The sequence below is a fragment of the Amia ocellicauda genome, chromosome 4 (genome assembly GCF_036373705.1).
Source record: "Amia ocellicauda isolate fAmiCal2 chromosome 4, fAmiCal2.hap1, whole genome shotgun sequence".
In the NCBI taxonomy this organism is placed as follows: domain Eukaryota; kingdom Metazoa; phylum Chordata; class Actinopteri; order Amiiformes; family Amiidae; genus Amia; species Amia ocellicauda.
The window spans coordinates 47811226-47826971 of NC_089853.1; the positions used below are offsets into that span (position 1 = coordinate 47811226).

Here is a 15746-nt window from a genome sequence, read left to right on the forward strand (position 1 = left end):
ACAACACCAATGGAAATCACTGGCCTTAGTGTGGGCAGACGCATATTAAAATTGGCAAGCCCTAGAAACAGAGGAATTGTAATAAAATTCCACATTTCCATACAGCTGTTATTGATAATTGTATGAGGTCATAGAAACCGGATACTGATAGAGCCTCTATACCAAAGCTACCATGGATATCACAAAGCTCAGTAAAACTCATCACATGAACACCAATTAAACAATATTAAAAATATTATAAACTTGCTTGAACTTTCCTATCCTCCACAGCAAGTACTACATCTAAAAATAACTACAAATAACAGTACTTTTAAAGGTTTTAGTCCTGTAGGGTGGATTTTCTGGAACACTAAGAGACATTTCACGGCAAAACACACTTTTTGACCTTTTGATTAACCTGGGTGAGAGAGATGAAGAATTGCTTCTGTCTGATTAAATTTGGTATTCTGCTGGTGGCGAGTCTGAAGCTATTTGAAAATATTTTTCCCTGCGTGTTCAAGGAGGCATGACTGGAACGGGCACAGCCGCTAATCCGAGTGTTTGCTTAAGAGAGGAAAGTTGCAATGTTTTCTTTTTATTTATTTAGTTTGGCACAAAATACCCCCAGATTACCATCACACTGAATTTCCGAAAAGAGATGGAATAACTTTAGTGTGAACTCCTTTTTGTTTGGTTGCAAAGACCTGATCTATTATTATTTGTATTTTTTAAAAGACTGGATCTGTCCAATTGCAACTATAGGGACAGATCTGTCCTTTGGTCCTATTAACAAGAGTAAGCAAAGGGAATATAGCCTAAGGCTGGTTCACAGAGCATGCAACAATAATGAAACTGTCAATTTTACCCTCACAAAACCAGTTATATAAATATAAGATATCTGCAGCAGACCCTGAACAGATTATAAGAGCCCAAACTCTCATATACTGCAGTGTGTTGTGCTTGGTGTTTTCTCACAGTTGTATTATTTCCATGTCAATGCTTCTCATTATAACATAGAAGGGTTTTGCATAGGTAAAGTTAGCCAGCTAATGTCATGTATTGGTGTCCTGCCATTAATTACCTACTTATTAAACTTTCCCTTTGATTAAAACCAAAAACAAACACACACAAAATGAATGAGTTGACAGTGAGTGTTAGCGTATTGGGCTACAGTGTTTTTTCAGTAGCTCAGTATCAGGCCTGTGGACTGCAGTGGGGAAGGGCATTGTGGGTATTATGGATTACTTGAGTGTCATTATTTATTTACTGATATATTTTCCCAAAGCAAAAGGCACTTTTTTATGGCAGGCAAATGACCTTTGAGGATTTCAACCCATGACATTTGAAAGGCATTTATTTGATTCTAGTTATTTTCTTAATTTGCTGTGATTGTGGAGCTTCGTGTAAACCACTTCCTGTCCCAGTGGGCTTCAACGAACTTTCACCTACAATTATGTAGTTAACGAAAAAGTAAAATAAAAATAAAATCCCCCCGCTGGCCATTACCAACAGGTAAAACTGACTGTAAAAAGTAGTTTTGTATCCGACTCCGACACCTGTTGCCTGCATTAGTTAGTCTAGTTTATTTATTAAGTATGGCAGCTTTAAAATTATAATCTATATACTTGCATTAATTAAATGTGGTTAAACAGGGAGAGACGTGAATCCAGAGTCTATAAGTTACTTTGTTGTATTACTATGAAGGGGAAGAGATTTTGTTTAACCCTACCTATAAAAACATATTTTGCAGGAGGTTCAGCCCATTGGTGCCACTGACTTTCAGCAGGTGCAAAACAGATTGGGAGACAGTTAACAATTCCAAATTATTAACTTGAGGAAAGCGCTTTTATTGTAAAAAAAGCATTACTGTAAAAACGGTGCATCTACAAAAGCTAAAACATTAGAAGGGAACACATCTATCTTAAGGCTCGTTGTTCTGGTTTTCTCCTCCTCTCAACCATCTACCCGACCCTGGGCCGTCTTAAAACTATGACCCCATTTACATATGCGTTAAGGTGGCCCTGGGCCGGCCTAAATCTCAAATGTGAACGGGGTCTTACTTTAAAAACAGAAAGGGGAATTGTTAGATTTTTTCATTTCTAAATGAAAGCATACACATCTGTAAATGATTAAACAAGCTCAAGTATTTTGGGCAGCACTGCAACGGTACAAGACCAAACACAGCTCTCCTCTCAGGAAACTGAGACCAGGCTTACCTGTGTCATTATAGCCCTGTGTGGAGAAGCCTTTGTTAAATGGATCAAATGAAACGGGCATAAACAACAGGCAGAATTAATTAGGCATCTGCATAAAAAGCACAGTGGTTGGAATGGGAACCCGATAAACAACATGCTTCACTGTTTGACTCGAGGAGAAAAACAATTGATCAGCAAGAGCAGCTAATGGGCTCTTTCAGAGTTTAATTAAAGACCAAAAATGAGTCCGCAGAGAAGACCTTGAGGCAAGGGAGACAGCCCTGGCATGGGAGGTGTCTCACCCTGTCCCCTGTCACAGGCTCATTCACAGCTGCTCAGGTCTTGCTGTACCAGAATACTGATTTTCTCTCAGAAAGAATGACAAGGACTGGCACAGACAAACAGGCTTCTGTAGACAACAGCTTTTGCAAGGTATTTTGCAGAAAATATATTTTCCCTCCCAATCAATAAAACAAAGTCACATCACCGATGCAAATGTATCTGACAGCAAATCAACATTCACAATTTACAACACCATTTCATATTTTTCTTTGAATTGATTTTACATTTGCCCCAACCTTTCTGTTGTCATTTTCAGCAAATCAGAATTTCATTTGTAACAATAGCGGGCAGACAATCCTGGAAAGTGTGCATGTTTTAAAGGGGGTTGCCTAGTTCTTAAACCATCAATGTAACACATACAAAATGTCTTTTACATACATTTTCACTTTTGCCTTTGTTTCCAATAAAATGAAATACTAATCATAAAAATTTGTATGTGCTTGCATCAGCATTTTTTCCCCCCAAAAGGTATAAATAAGGAAAAAATAATTGGATTACTTCCTATCTTGCCTGATTAAAGCCTGATTAAAAGTCTTTTAAAAACCTGCTGCAGGATTTACCTTTTGTAAAATAGCCATGCCTTCATGGATGCTTTGTGAACAAGGGGCTGCTGCTGAAGACAACAGAAAACACAGCTGCAGCGGTATTATTTCATTAGCTATTCAGCAGCCAAGAAAACTCCTTTGTTAAGAATTTGTACCTCATATTTATTTATCATGTCTGTCTCAGTGTAAAGTCTTCAGTCCCAAATTTCCTGAGGATTTTAATTTGGTTTATTTCCCCCCAACTTATTGTGCATTTTAAATTTACCAAAACCCTTTATTTTGTTGTCTTTGTTGGCTCGTTTTATGGTCTCCAAAGAGACCTGCCATTTCAGTTGGCATGGATGAAATATTCCAACACAATTTCATTAATAAGGTAAACAAAACATTGGCAACATTCCTCAGCAATGAGACAGGAGAAGGGCATTAAGAGTTATCTTACATTTGCATTTTAGTGTTCCTTTTGTCTGTTAAATGTTAAGACGTGTCCTGCTTGATACCCCTCTCTCGTATTTTTCTGTCATTTCTGCCCACAATTTCACACACAAATACACATGAAAAATACCCCCAAAAAATCTTCCTAAACACTTATTCCCAGGAAGTATATTTCTGTTATTTTATTAAGAACTGTGGGTCTAACCCATACAGGATAGCATGTTTAACCTATGTGTGTAACACACAAAACAATATGAGGAAAATGTCAAGTTTTTCACTTTTCTCAAAATGGTTTAGTGCTATAAACCCTATGCTATTTAGCAATGATGTAAAAATTATTACATTATTGGTGCTTTTGATAGTTTTGAGTGCAAATCTATATGTCAAACTAATACACAGGCATCTTATTGATAATAGTGTACTGCAGACCGGTAAACTGACCAACAACAACAACAACACAAATAACACTATTGTAACAAAAGGGCACAAATGTATGGCAAGATATCTTCAAATATTTTGAGATATTGCTAAATAATTTAAAGATAACTCTAAATGAATGGAAGATATCTTGAAATGCATTTAGATATATCTGCAAATCATTTCAAGATATCTTCAAATGACTTCCTGTATTATGGCTGAGATTATCACTTCTTGTTTCCTCATTCAGTTATATAGGAATGAATTAACAGGAACTGATAGTCTTGGGCTACATACAGGAAGTGATTTGATGATATCTCAAAATGATTTTGAGAGATCTCTAAATAAACAGGAAGTCATTTGGAAATATTTCTAAATGATTTGCAGATATCTCAAAATGATTTCAAGATATCTCTAAATGTATTTTTAAATTAGATATATTTAAATGATTTTCAGATATCTCTAGCAAAGGACAGACCACAATAAAGAGGTGAGTCAAATTCCTTCACAGCGATTAGAGAAGTCAAAATGCTTGGAAATAAACTGATATTGAAATGTAAAATGGTAACTGACAGCTTTCTAAACTAATCTGTCTGCTCACCCACAAGAGGAGGTGCTTGTACTGATCAAGGCTTTTCAAACAACCAAGATGGAGTATAGAGGACAGAGATCAGGAATTTTCTGGGGAAATGTGATCATGGTACCTTTGAAAACTTGAGAAACTACAGTCTAAAAATATAGTTGCATTATTAAATATGTTTTATTTCGAAAAGCAGACTATGAGGGATTGAAAAACAGATTGGGGTCAAATTAAATCAGCAGAGAATGGATGTTTATAATTACAAATATATAGCACGAGAGGAACAAAACAAATTCATCCCAAAAATGGTGGTTGATGATTATTGTGAAGGCAGGTAGACAAGCAATAAATATAAAAAATGTAGGGTGCTAAACACCAAGTGAGACTTTTTTTGGTATGTTTCATTTCTGTTGCAGTCTTTGGTTTAGGTGTCTTTTGTCATGTAAGCTGAGTTTCTTGACCTCATTATTTGGTCTCATGGCTGGTACAGCCCTTGTTAGCAGAAAGGACTTTGGGAGGAGAGCTAAGATGGAACAGTAGTAAAGGAGGTGTGATCGCACCCTTATGGAAAAACACAGGAAACAATAGGACAGCTATGCTCTCACCTTTGACATCCCAAAGGGTGAAGTGGCGGTTGTTGGCAGCCTCTGGGGCCAAGGTGAAGTAGAAGCGATGTCCAGTTTGTGGCTCATCTCGATCCACCACGCTGATGGTGTGAATGAGCTACGGGAAGGAGAGAGAGACACGGTCAATGCTGGAATACCACAAAGTCCGCCATTAATATTCCAGTCTGAAACAAGTACTGTCTTCCTTTGTCAAACAAATCCCATTGATTCATCACATCCAGCCTGGTGGTTGATCCACCACAACTCCCCACCAGAATTGTAACGCTAAATTACACATTTACAAAGCTTTTATGCATGAGGACAAATCTGTCATTTCTTAACTACACACAATTAATCATGAGTAGAGGGGAGTTACTACCAGGGTAACAGCACCCAGTTAATGCCCTGCAAATGTATTCCAGGTGATAAAAGACATTATGTGATTTGCATCCACTTATCTAGGGCGATAATGCTAGAAAGTCATATTTACACAAGCAGAGGGGAAGAGGCAAAGTGTAGGAATCCAAGCATTAGGAATAGGGCTGTTTTATTTGAGTGTATTTGAAATGTACAGTGTGAATCCACAGTGGCATTAGTACAATAAGGCATTAGTTGCAAAAACATGTTTTAAAACTTTTTCAAGTCACAAACTAATTTCAAAGGATTCATAGAATGTGAATAATATATCAATTTTTGGTCCCTTTAAAAACAATTTGATTATATGTAATAGGCTTTAAAAATCCCTTTAATCATGCTGTAAATGCCACTGTGCCTTTTTTTTCTGGAATATATATGTAGCATAAGATGAAATAACATTAAATTAATAATCATCCAAATATACTTCCTGGGTTAAAGTTCTATCAATTGGACAGATTTTTACCTTGGTTATTCCCTTTAGCCCTTTGCTATGGCTTAATGTGTCAAAACTATATAACCTAATGTAGAATATACAATACCAACACTGATTATACTTTCAAAAACAAAAACTCACTTTCATATTCCAATAATAATTCAATGTGGTGCCTCGGTATCAGACTCAGAGGCATTACATGTAAAAAACAAACTCCTTGTGGGGAACCATGCTGTACAGTATCTGAATTACTGTTATTTAATTACCCGCCGATGTAAAACAACACATGGATTTCTTTCTAAACAAAAAACAAAAACAAAAGAAGGATAGCAAAATAGGAAAGACTTCAGGCAATCGACCTCGAAGCCAACAAGAGCTCAATTACCATTCTCTGCTCATTATACACTTGTCAATAGGTTTGTGCTGAAGTTACCACACTCTGTGGGGAACAAGGGCACGAAGAACGTGTAGAAAAAAGCAAAAGAAAATCATAAGCTTATTTCCGATCATTGACACAGAGAAACACACATTGCCAGGGAAAGACATTTCATGAGACTTCCTCTGTTCACCACAGTGTTTGGCATAGTTGTCACTTTATGTAATGTTCATAGACTATTTATTTTTCAGGTGTCAATAGAGAATTCATGGAGAGAAGCTTGATAAAAGACATGTAACCAATCGGTGACTTTTAAAAAGGACATACATGAAGGGAAATCAGGTTCCGAAGACTAAGATTATTCAAATGGAAATTTAGTTCATCTATAATATTATGAACTAAACAAAAGCCTGGACTCCTTCAGTGACACAACACTGGACTTTTTGTCCTACTACACTACTGGATGCTGAAGAAATTATATATTTTGTAATTCTTTCAAGTCCATTGACTGACATGAAGTAACAATAATAAAGCTGCCTCTGAAATGTTTTTGTTTTTCATTCCTGGCAGAATCTTGTTTTTTTACTCTTCTGCAGAATTTACTCCTGTGAAAGGCAGGTGTTACACTGTGACATTTTCCTCCTTATTTCATTTATGAATATGAAACAGTTTCACACAGCATGATAAAGCATTTCACTTTAACCCTTAAACAAAAGCTATATGTTGTAATGTTTCAATATTACACTTTCATGTAGGGCTTTAAAATAATTACCATTAACTATATCATTATCTGTTGCAGGTGATTCAAGGCAAAGTTGCTAATAGCTGATTTAAGGGTGGGAATCTAGCTGGAAACAAAATATTAGCAACTGTATAGTTTGCATACACATAGTTTCCATTATGCCTGTTTACACAATGGTGCTGAACCATGTGCTCTTTAGCTAGGCTGTATATAAATAAAAACTATTATTTTGGGGTTATTTGATTATCAAAATGAGTAACCTTAACAGAATTCAGTTATTCAAGTTTTGTAATACGGATACGTTATAGAGATAGTTGGATTTTTACTCTCTTATACTGTGTATATGCATGCATGTTAGTTTGTTAATACATTTAACATCTGGATCTGGAAAGTTAGCAAACTTGTCAAATTTGCAGCTGATACTAAAATAGGTGGCTCAGCAGATACAATCTCGGCAGCACAGGCTATTCAAAAGGACTTAGATAATATTCAGATGTGGGCCAACACTTGGCAGATGAATTTCAGTGTGGACAAGTGCAAGGTAATGCATGCAGGTAACAGAAATGTCCACTATAATTACATTATGGGAGGAATAGAACTAGATGAAGTAACGCATGAGAAAGACCTAGGAGTCTACGTGGACTCCTCACTTTCTCCATCCAAACAATGTGGGGAAGCAATAAAAAAGGCAAACAGAATGTTAGGGTATATTGTCAAAAGTGTAGAATTGAGAACAAGGGCAGTAATGTTCAGACTGTACAATGCGCTAGTTAGAACTCATCTGGAATAATGTGTACAGTTCTGGGCTCCACACTTCAAGAAAGGTATTGCTGCTCTAGAGGCAGTTCAGAGGAGAGCAACCAGACTTATTCCAGGTCTGAAGGGAATGTCCTACTGAGAGACTGAGGGAACTGAACCTTTTCACCCTGGAACAGAGGAGACTACGTGGGGACTTGATTCAAGTCTTCAAAATCATGAAAGGCATCGACCACTTCAAACTAGAGGAGCTTTTCCAGATCAGCTGGGACACACGCACCCAGGGACACAAATGGAAATTGGGCTACAAGGCATTCAAGACGGAAAACAATAGGCGCTTCTTCACACAGAGAGTTGTCACAATCTGGAACAAACTCCCCAGTGATGTGGCTGAAGCTGAAAGTTTGGGAACATTTCAAAATAGACTGGATAGGATCCTTGGATCACTTAGTTATTAATGGACACCAAACGAGCATGATGGGGTGAATAGCCTCCTCTCGTTTGTAAACTTTCTTATGTTCTTATTTATTTTGTAAAGGGCAAATAGAAAGCACTGAAAAAAACTAAATTAAAAAGAACTGAACTTTGAATGCAGGGCTAACTGAAAGTTTGGTTCCTTTTCTCTTCAAACCAAACCTTTCTTCCTCTAACTGAGCTTGCAAATTTGCTTTAATTTGGTTCATAAGCAAAATGCCACAATGCCAAATAACACATTTCAATGGCACACTGAATGCAGTGCAAGGCCTGGATTAAAATGAATAGAAAAGAGTCCCTTAACATATAAAAACAGCTATGTTTCACAATTTTAGTTGCGAAAAATACTGGAAATTAATGTTCTCTGTGTCACCTAAAAAATACACTGTATTACAAGTACACAAACTATACCAATGGAGCTCCAGAAATGTATGGCATTTACCAGAATCCCTCAAGATCTGCCACTTATTGAGCTTTGCAGAAAAAAATACATATTCATTAACAAGATATATTATTATTATTAATTCAAAACTAAAAAAACAAAACAAAAACAACCATCATCCTATAAACAGACTGCTACACCCAGATCAACACTTATAAGTGTTCTTACTTCAATATGAGTGGCAGGATTTATTAAAATACAGTCTGAGGGCATATATTTCTAATTAACAACACAGCAGATAACAGCTATTGTTTAGATTTTATGTGAACTGTTGTCAAACACATCAGAATTCGGAATTAAGAAGCACATTATAAATATACAAAAAAGCAATTAATTTAATATCCTGCTTAATTTAGGTTAGAACTTGGAGGGGGGGGGTGGGCGGATCGTTGCAAAGACATAAGATATCACACCGAATTTCCTGACTTTTGTACAGTGGAAGGGCACAGAAGAATTGTACATATATTAATATAGAGCAATTATAAATAAAGATTATGGTAATGACATTAATTTTGGCACTGTTTGTAATAGAAAGTAGAATATGGATCTTTTGTCTTCAGCATCGCAAGTTTATCAATATGAAGCATGCAAAAGCCCATTGAAATCAGTGCTTGCATGCACCTGTCTGTGTCAGGGAGTGTATTTATGGCATGAGGCAGGCCGAGACCTTCAGCATCGAGCCTTGTGACAATTTAAAATCCCCTGACGGACCAGGGCCGCCGATGATCGCCGGAGCTTCCTGCAGCCTTGGCGAGCTGACACACCAAATAAGCCTCATTACAGACGGAGTAAGTGCTGACCTGACACCCGACAAGTAATAGATGACACCTCAGCACCTCTCTGTGTCAGTCGCTCAGTCAGAGGAACTGGCTCTAGTCCCTGTCACTAAAAATGATAAATAAATAAGGAAATGGCTGAGCATTTATTAAAAGTTCCACTGCTCTACTTGTACATAATATTCAATAAAAGGCATCAAGGCATATTAACACATTCCAGCCATAATAATAAACAGGTAGCTAAAAACTGTCCCTCTTACAATTATTAACAAGTGTAAAACAAATTAGGAATGTGTCAAAGCAGGTGAAGCTTGCCTTATAACCTGTTCATTAATTATTTGAAAGAGGGACACTTTTTTGCTACCTGTTGACTTTGTGATCATTCCAAGTATTGCTATAACTGAGTAATAACTGATTTATAATGCACTTTATTAAAAATTGTTACCAATAATAATAAGTAGTAGTATATGTAGCAGTAGTATTAGTAGTAGTATGAGAATATAATCATAATACTGACTTGACTTTTGACACCTACTTCAGTTAGCCTCAGCCCACACATACATTACCACAACACATCATTGTGGTTTGCATGCATCCATCCATTTTCAATAGCCGCTCCATCCAGCACGGGGTCACAGCAAGCCAGAGTATAACCAAACAGGCACAGAGCGCAAGGCAGGACTTGACGGTATGCCAGTCCATCGCAGGTTGGCATACACAAACAAACACACACCATACAGTGAGGGAAAAAAGTATTTGATCCCCTGCTGATTTTGTACGTTTGCCCACTGACAAAGAAATGATCAGTCTATAATTTCAGTGGGCAAACGTACAAAATCAGCAGGAGATCAAATACTTTTTTCCCTCACTGTACATACACCATACAGAGCATTTAATAGTAGCCAATCACCCTAAACAGCATGTCTTTGGGACATGGTAGAAAACCGGAGCACCTAAATACACATGCAGTCATGGGGAGAACATGCAAACTCCATACAGCCATTCACCCGAGATTCAATGATATTCCTAAAATGTCAATGTATTAAAAATAGACCAAACATATCTAGTAAATCTATGCCTCAGAGATATCACTGAGAAAATGCAATATTAAATGTATATCTCTGTGAAATTTCTAGGCCACTATAAGATTTTGGATGACTAACCAAACACGTCAGCACAACAGCTGCCAACATAAGGATGTGGGTCTCTTTCTAAAACTGCTTCTGCACTTGGTTAAGTTCTTCGTCTAAAACCTAGGACAAAACCTGTAAGGTTTACCAAGAACCCAGTTTGAATTAGGGACAAAACTAACAAAACAAAAAAAAAGTGTGTATTTTAGGCTTTGAAGGTGTTCTGTTGTGAAAGGAGTCATTGCCTTCTTGTCACGTTTTTGTAATAAAAAGAAGAAGGGGTTCAAAGGACTGGAAAACAGGTTCAATAGGTTACTCAATGCATACTGCTTTTAATTAATTTCACCTCATCAAATAGGCAGCTACTTTTGCTGAGCACGTTTTAAAAGAAAAAAAAACAACTACAATAATCACAACAATAATGCTAATGTCTGAACCTCCTGCAGCTAAGCAAGTGTGTGGGAGTTTATTGACTGACGAACTCAACTGCCTCTAGCGGGATCACTTAATTACAATTATAACGAACAGTCCTCTTCATGACCCTTATATCTCATTCGGAGCTGGAAAGCAGAAGAAGCAGCTTTTCCCAAAACAGCCCTGCTTTCTCGAGTTAAGGTTCTTAATCTGGGGAGTGCAGGAGCGGTTGTTAACATGGGGGGATTGGTTAGGCATTTCAGTTTTATTTCAATCCCTGATTAGAGAACTTTGTTAGGGGGTAAATAAACGGATGTGGAAGGGAGTCTAATGTGGGCGGAGTAGTAAGAACGTTTTTTTTTTTTTTTTTTACTATGAATGTTCCCCAATTTACTTGGGGAAATTGTGATTACACTTCTTAACATGAGGGGACACCTATTTGGTTTCCTATGTAAACCCTAGTTACCAATAAAACCAGATTAATTTAATAACTAGATAAATAAATGAAGAAATAAACACTAGTTTCACTTAAAGCAGACAAACATTTATGGATCTCTCTCTTTTTAAGCTTCAGCTTTCCTTTGATAAAGAACATTTTCAGATGGTCACCAAGATGCACACTGTTGATATATCCTTGAGGAAGATCATTTTGTCTTTATGTTTAAAGGTGCACCAACCCACACTTTGGGTTAACATGTAATTTACACTCTTCTGGGATTAACTGGATGGATTTCAATTCATCACTGCACCGCCCACCTTTATAATGTCACCCTCACACACTAATGTATAGTTGTCTCTTTTATAATGCCAAGCCCACATAGCACTCATTTCAAGCCTGTCCCAGGTTTAATGAGGTCGGACAATAACAATGTATAATCACAGATTGAACAACTGTTGCTGGAGTTAGAGCGAGGGCCAGGTTGACTTATCAAGTACTGGTCACGACGTCTACAAAATCATTTGGCAACTGTCCTTTTTAATTAAAGTAAAACACTCATTTAAGTTAAAAAAACAGGGCTGAAAGGACGAACATTAACTTAATTTAGCATTACATGAGTTCTAACATCTCCCAACTTGGGAAAAGATCAGGACAAATGTTTGAATGGACTGTTAAGTGCATAGCCCTTGTTGAGTGTGTCGATGAGTGTGTGCATGCATGCATGTCTTCGGAAAGGGGGGTGTATTAATCACATTGCTGCCTTCTCCCTGAAGGAAGGCGAGCCCCTTGTGATCTGTCACTGCAGCCAACAATGAGTGGTTTGAGGACCTGCACCAAGCTGACAGCGCTCTCCTCCCTGGGCTACACTTAGTATTTCCCATTCCACCCGGCCTTTCCCTGCAGAGATAGGACTATATGATACCTGTCTCTCCGGATTTACTCCCACAAATACCACAGGGTCAACAGGAGACAATAACAGAACAAAAAAGATAATTAGTAATAAAACAACTACACTTTTTGATCCTCGTGTCTGTCTGTCTATGGAGTGAAGTCTGATGTGAAGGCCTCAGAGACCTTTACAGACCTTACCTCATGAGGAATGGAAGCGCACTAGACCTCTGTATATGTGTCTGAAGCCAGTGATAAGACGAAACCTTCAAACAGTTGCTGGGATTTCTGTGCTTGAATTCAGCAGTAGCTGAGAAGTTCAAGGTAGGTCCCTCTGCTGAAGCATTCCCCTAGTTTTATAGTTGGAGAAAATGTGATACAGTGATTTGGCTTACTAATTGTTTAAACCTGTCAGGGTTTTAATGCCTGGGTTTAAAGGCTTCCAAAGCTTTTTAATACACTTCAAAATACATTTCACCCCATTCGAAATCACCACCAGCTGTTTAACCAAATGTGATTAAAGATACAATGTAAATAAAAAAAATCTATAAATCTTGATAGCCTTGCAACTTAAAACCTTAAAAACTAGACTAAACTACAATAAGCACCTGGGTGGTGTGAAAGAACTTGCTATGAGAGCATTGTTACAGATTTCAAACGTACTTTTCAACAGTAATTACAAAGTCACCACCGTGTTCTAAAAACCTTGAAATAAACAGTGACAATTGCAACACTTTCTGTTGTGTTTGTTTGTTTTTCCAACCTCTCAGGGCACTGTACACTAGAGGACTGATACACTTATACACTTCCATTATCATTTACATAAAGATGCTGAACAAGTTACAGAATGGATCCCCACAGATGGAAAGAAACAGCCATAGATATCCATCTCATTGTCAGTGGTCTCCAACCCTAGGCCTGGAGAGTCCTGATACAGTTATATTTATAGGTAGGGCTTACACCTTTCCATATTTGTTTTGCTTATCCCTACATGCCTTTTAGGTCTTAACTGGTTGTTAAGACTCCATCTGTGTCCTAATTATGAGAGAATATGATTTCATTTGCAGTCAAAAAAAAAAAAAAGGCCCACTTTCACAGCTATGAAATACCAGTTAAAATAGGTAGAGAGTGATTAATGTCACTGGGCAAGACATGAGGGAGTCACAAATCAAATCAAAATAGATTTAAAGGGATGTGATAAAAAAATATGAAAACTAAAAAGGTAATATTAATAGATTACTCAAAATGTCCCATTTCTAAAAACAGGGAACACGTGTAGTCACCTGGTCAATATAGGGAACTTTGGTCACTCAGGGCTAAAGGGAATGCAGGTGTTATGTCTAAATTGTATTTTTCGAAATGGCTGAAATTACCAAAACACTTACTTAACTGATCAAAATGAAGGGTTTCCACGATATAACAAAATACTGATGTAAAAAGACACCAATAAAAGCTGCTGTACGGGAACACCTCAAGACCAAAGTTGGTTCAGTAAACAACAGCAGCAACGGACCATTGTCCTCAGCTAAACGGCAGGTTTGAAGTCTGTATTTAAGGTATTAGCCAAGACTTGAAAAAGGCAAGCTGCACTCTCCTAAAGAAACTCACCATGATGTCTATTTGTGTCACAGTCAATTATATTGGGGGACTAAATGGCATTTATGGTGGATCATACCATGTGATCAAAGTTACATGCCTTCCTTTTCAACCTCATTTAAGTCTTATACTGAGCTATAAGAGATTCTCAATATTGTCTTGTAAAACAGGAACACTAAAATATTATCATGCTTTACATGGGATCAAGCTCAGTAAACATATTGGCTTGACAATAATACAATTTTGGTGCCAGCAAATCCCACACATTCATATCATGCAAGAAGATGGTGACATTAACAATGAGGGGAAAAGCAATTGTGCCCAGTGTTTGCTTAGCTGTCAGATCTCCAACGCAGTCAATTCTCCTACCTTCTGTAAAGATTATAGATTGTTGCTCGTCTGTTGGCATTTTTTTCCTCGACAGAGCTATTTATATTAGCCTTAAGCACATGCGGCTCCAAGACATTTTAACTAGTGAACGCTGTGCTGCCATTAATATTCACAGCCTCTGTTTTTTTGGGCCAGAACCACTGGAATCTGATATAATCAACAGAAGTGTGATAAGAACAATGCATTTCAGAATTTGCAATACAGTTGACAGCATGGCAGCCAAACCTTTTGAATGTTGGGGCGGGGGGGGTTCTGTTGTAACCTAACATTTAAAGCACTATATTCACAGTGTAAATGTTATATAACTAAACCTTGATGCCATGCCTGCTCAATCATTATGAGTAGTATTTGTAGTAGTAGCAGAATAAGAAGATCAAGAACATATAGCATAGGAGGAGAAATTAGAAACGGGAATAGTCGTACCAATAGTCCTATAAACACAATTTGTAATAGCTGTAACAGGAGGCTAGGAGATGCAGGGGCATTTGATGACTTCATTTAGCTTGCATGTTAAAGTATTTGGGACAATGCAAGAGATGCACAGATATGCTTCCAGTAAACACCTGACAGGACGGAGCTGAAGCTAAGCTAAGAGGCCACTGCTCGACTCACAGTCATGAGCATATTGTTTTAATTAAATTATGTCCTGAGAGACTCTTTGCCGTCCAAACATCTCTATTCATTAGTTAAAATGAAACAGAAAATGTTAACAAACAACAGAGGTCTGACTGAGCCCCAAGCCACCCTATCTCTATCTCAATCCCTCCCTCCCTCCCTCTCTCTCTCTCTCCCTTGACATAACTGGAAGGCTGGTGTTTTTATGTTGGAAACACAGAGTGATTCATTTAGTAAGTCTTTAGAATCTGTTAGGCATGATAAAGCCATTAAACTGTGCCTGGAAGGTGGGTCCTAGGGGGGGTTCCTTGAATAGCATTAGAAACAATACACAGCAAACAGTAATATTGATTGAACAAGCCTGCATAGGAATTTAACTGTAACAGTGCTGATTCATGTTTATTTATTAATTAAATATTAAGATTCTTTAGCTTCAGGTGCTATAGAGGATCATAAAGCATCATTTTCCACATTCACTGAATCTGCCCAGGAAAAATATATCTCCAAGGTAAACTCTCGTCCTAACAAGCCAAAGAAAGAAAAAAAAAGAAGGGGGGGAATCTAGTCATGCGTGTAGTATAAAGCAGCAGACTAATATAAGAAGAATCTGTTCTGGATAAAATTAAGTATTGAGAAAAACAAAAGACTGCAGACTTATTTTCTACAAACAAAAATCAAAAACAAATAAAAATTGATTTTCTGCACAGAATGATATCAGAAAATCGAAGTTCCGTCATTCGCTCTGAAAAGGCTTTGCAGAAGC

General features: G+C 37.4%; 1 protein-coding gene across 1 annotated transcript in view; it reads right to left on the minus strand.

The window, feature by feature from the left end:
• Window positions 1-15746, minus strand: part of cdh22 (cadherin 22) — a 163092-nt gene that overhangs the window by 35760 nt on the left and 111586 nt on the right. The window contains exon 9 of the mRNA XM_066702633.1: window positions 5096-5213. Coding sequence (XP_066558730.1) covers window positions 5096-5213 — 118 coding nt within the window. The remainder of the gene's footprint in view (window positions 1-5095; window positions 5214-15746) is intronic.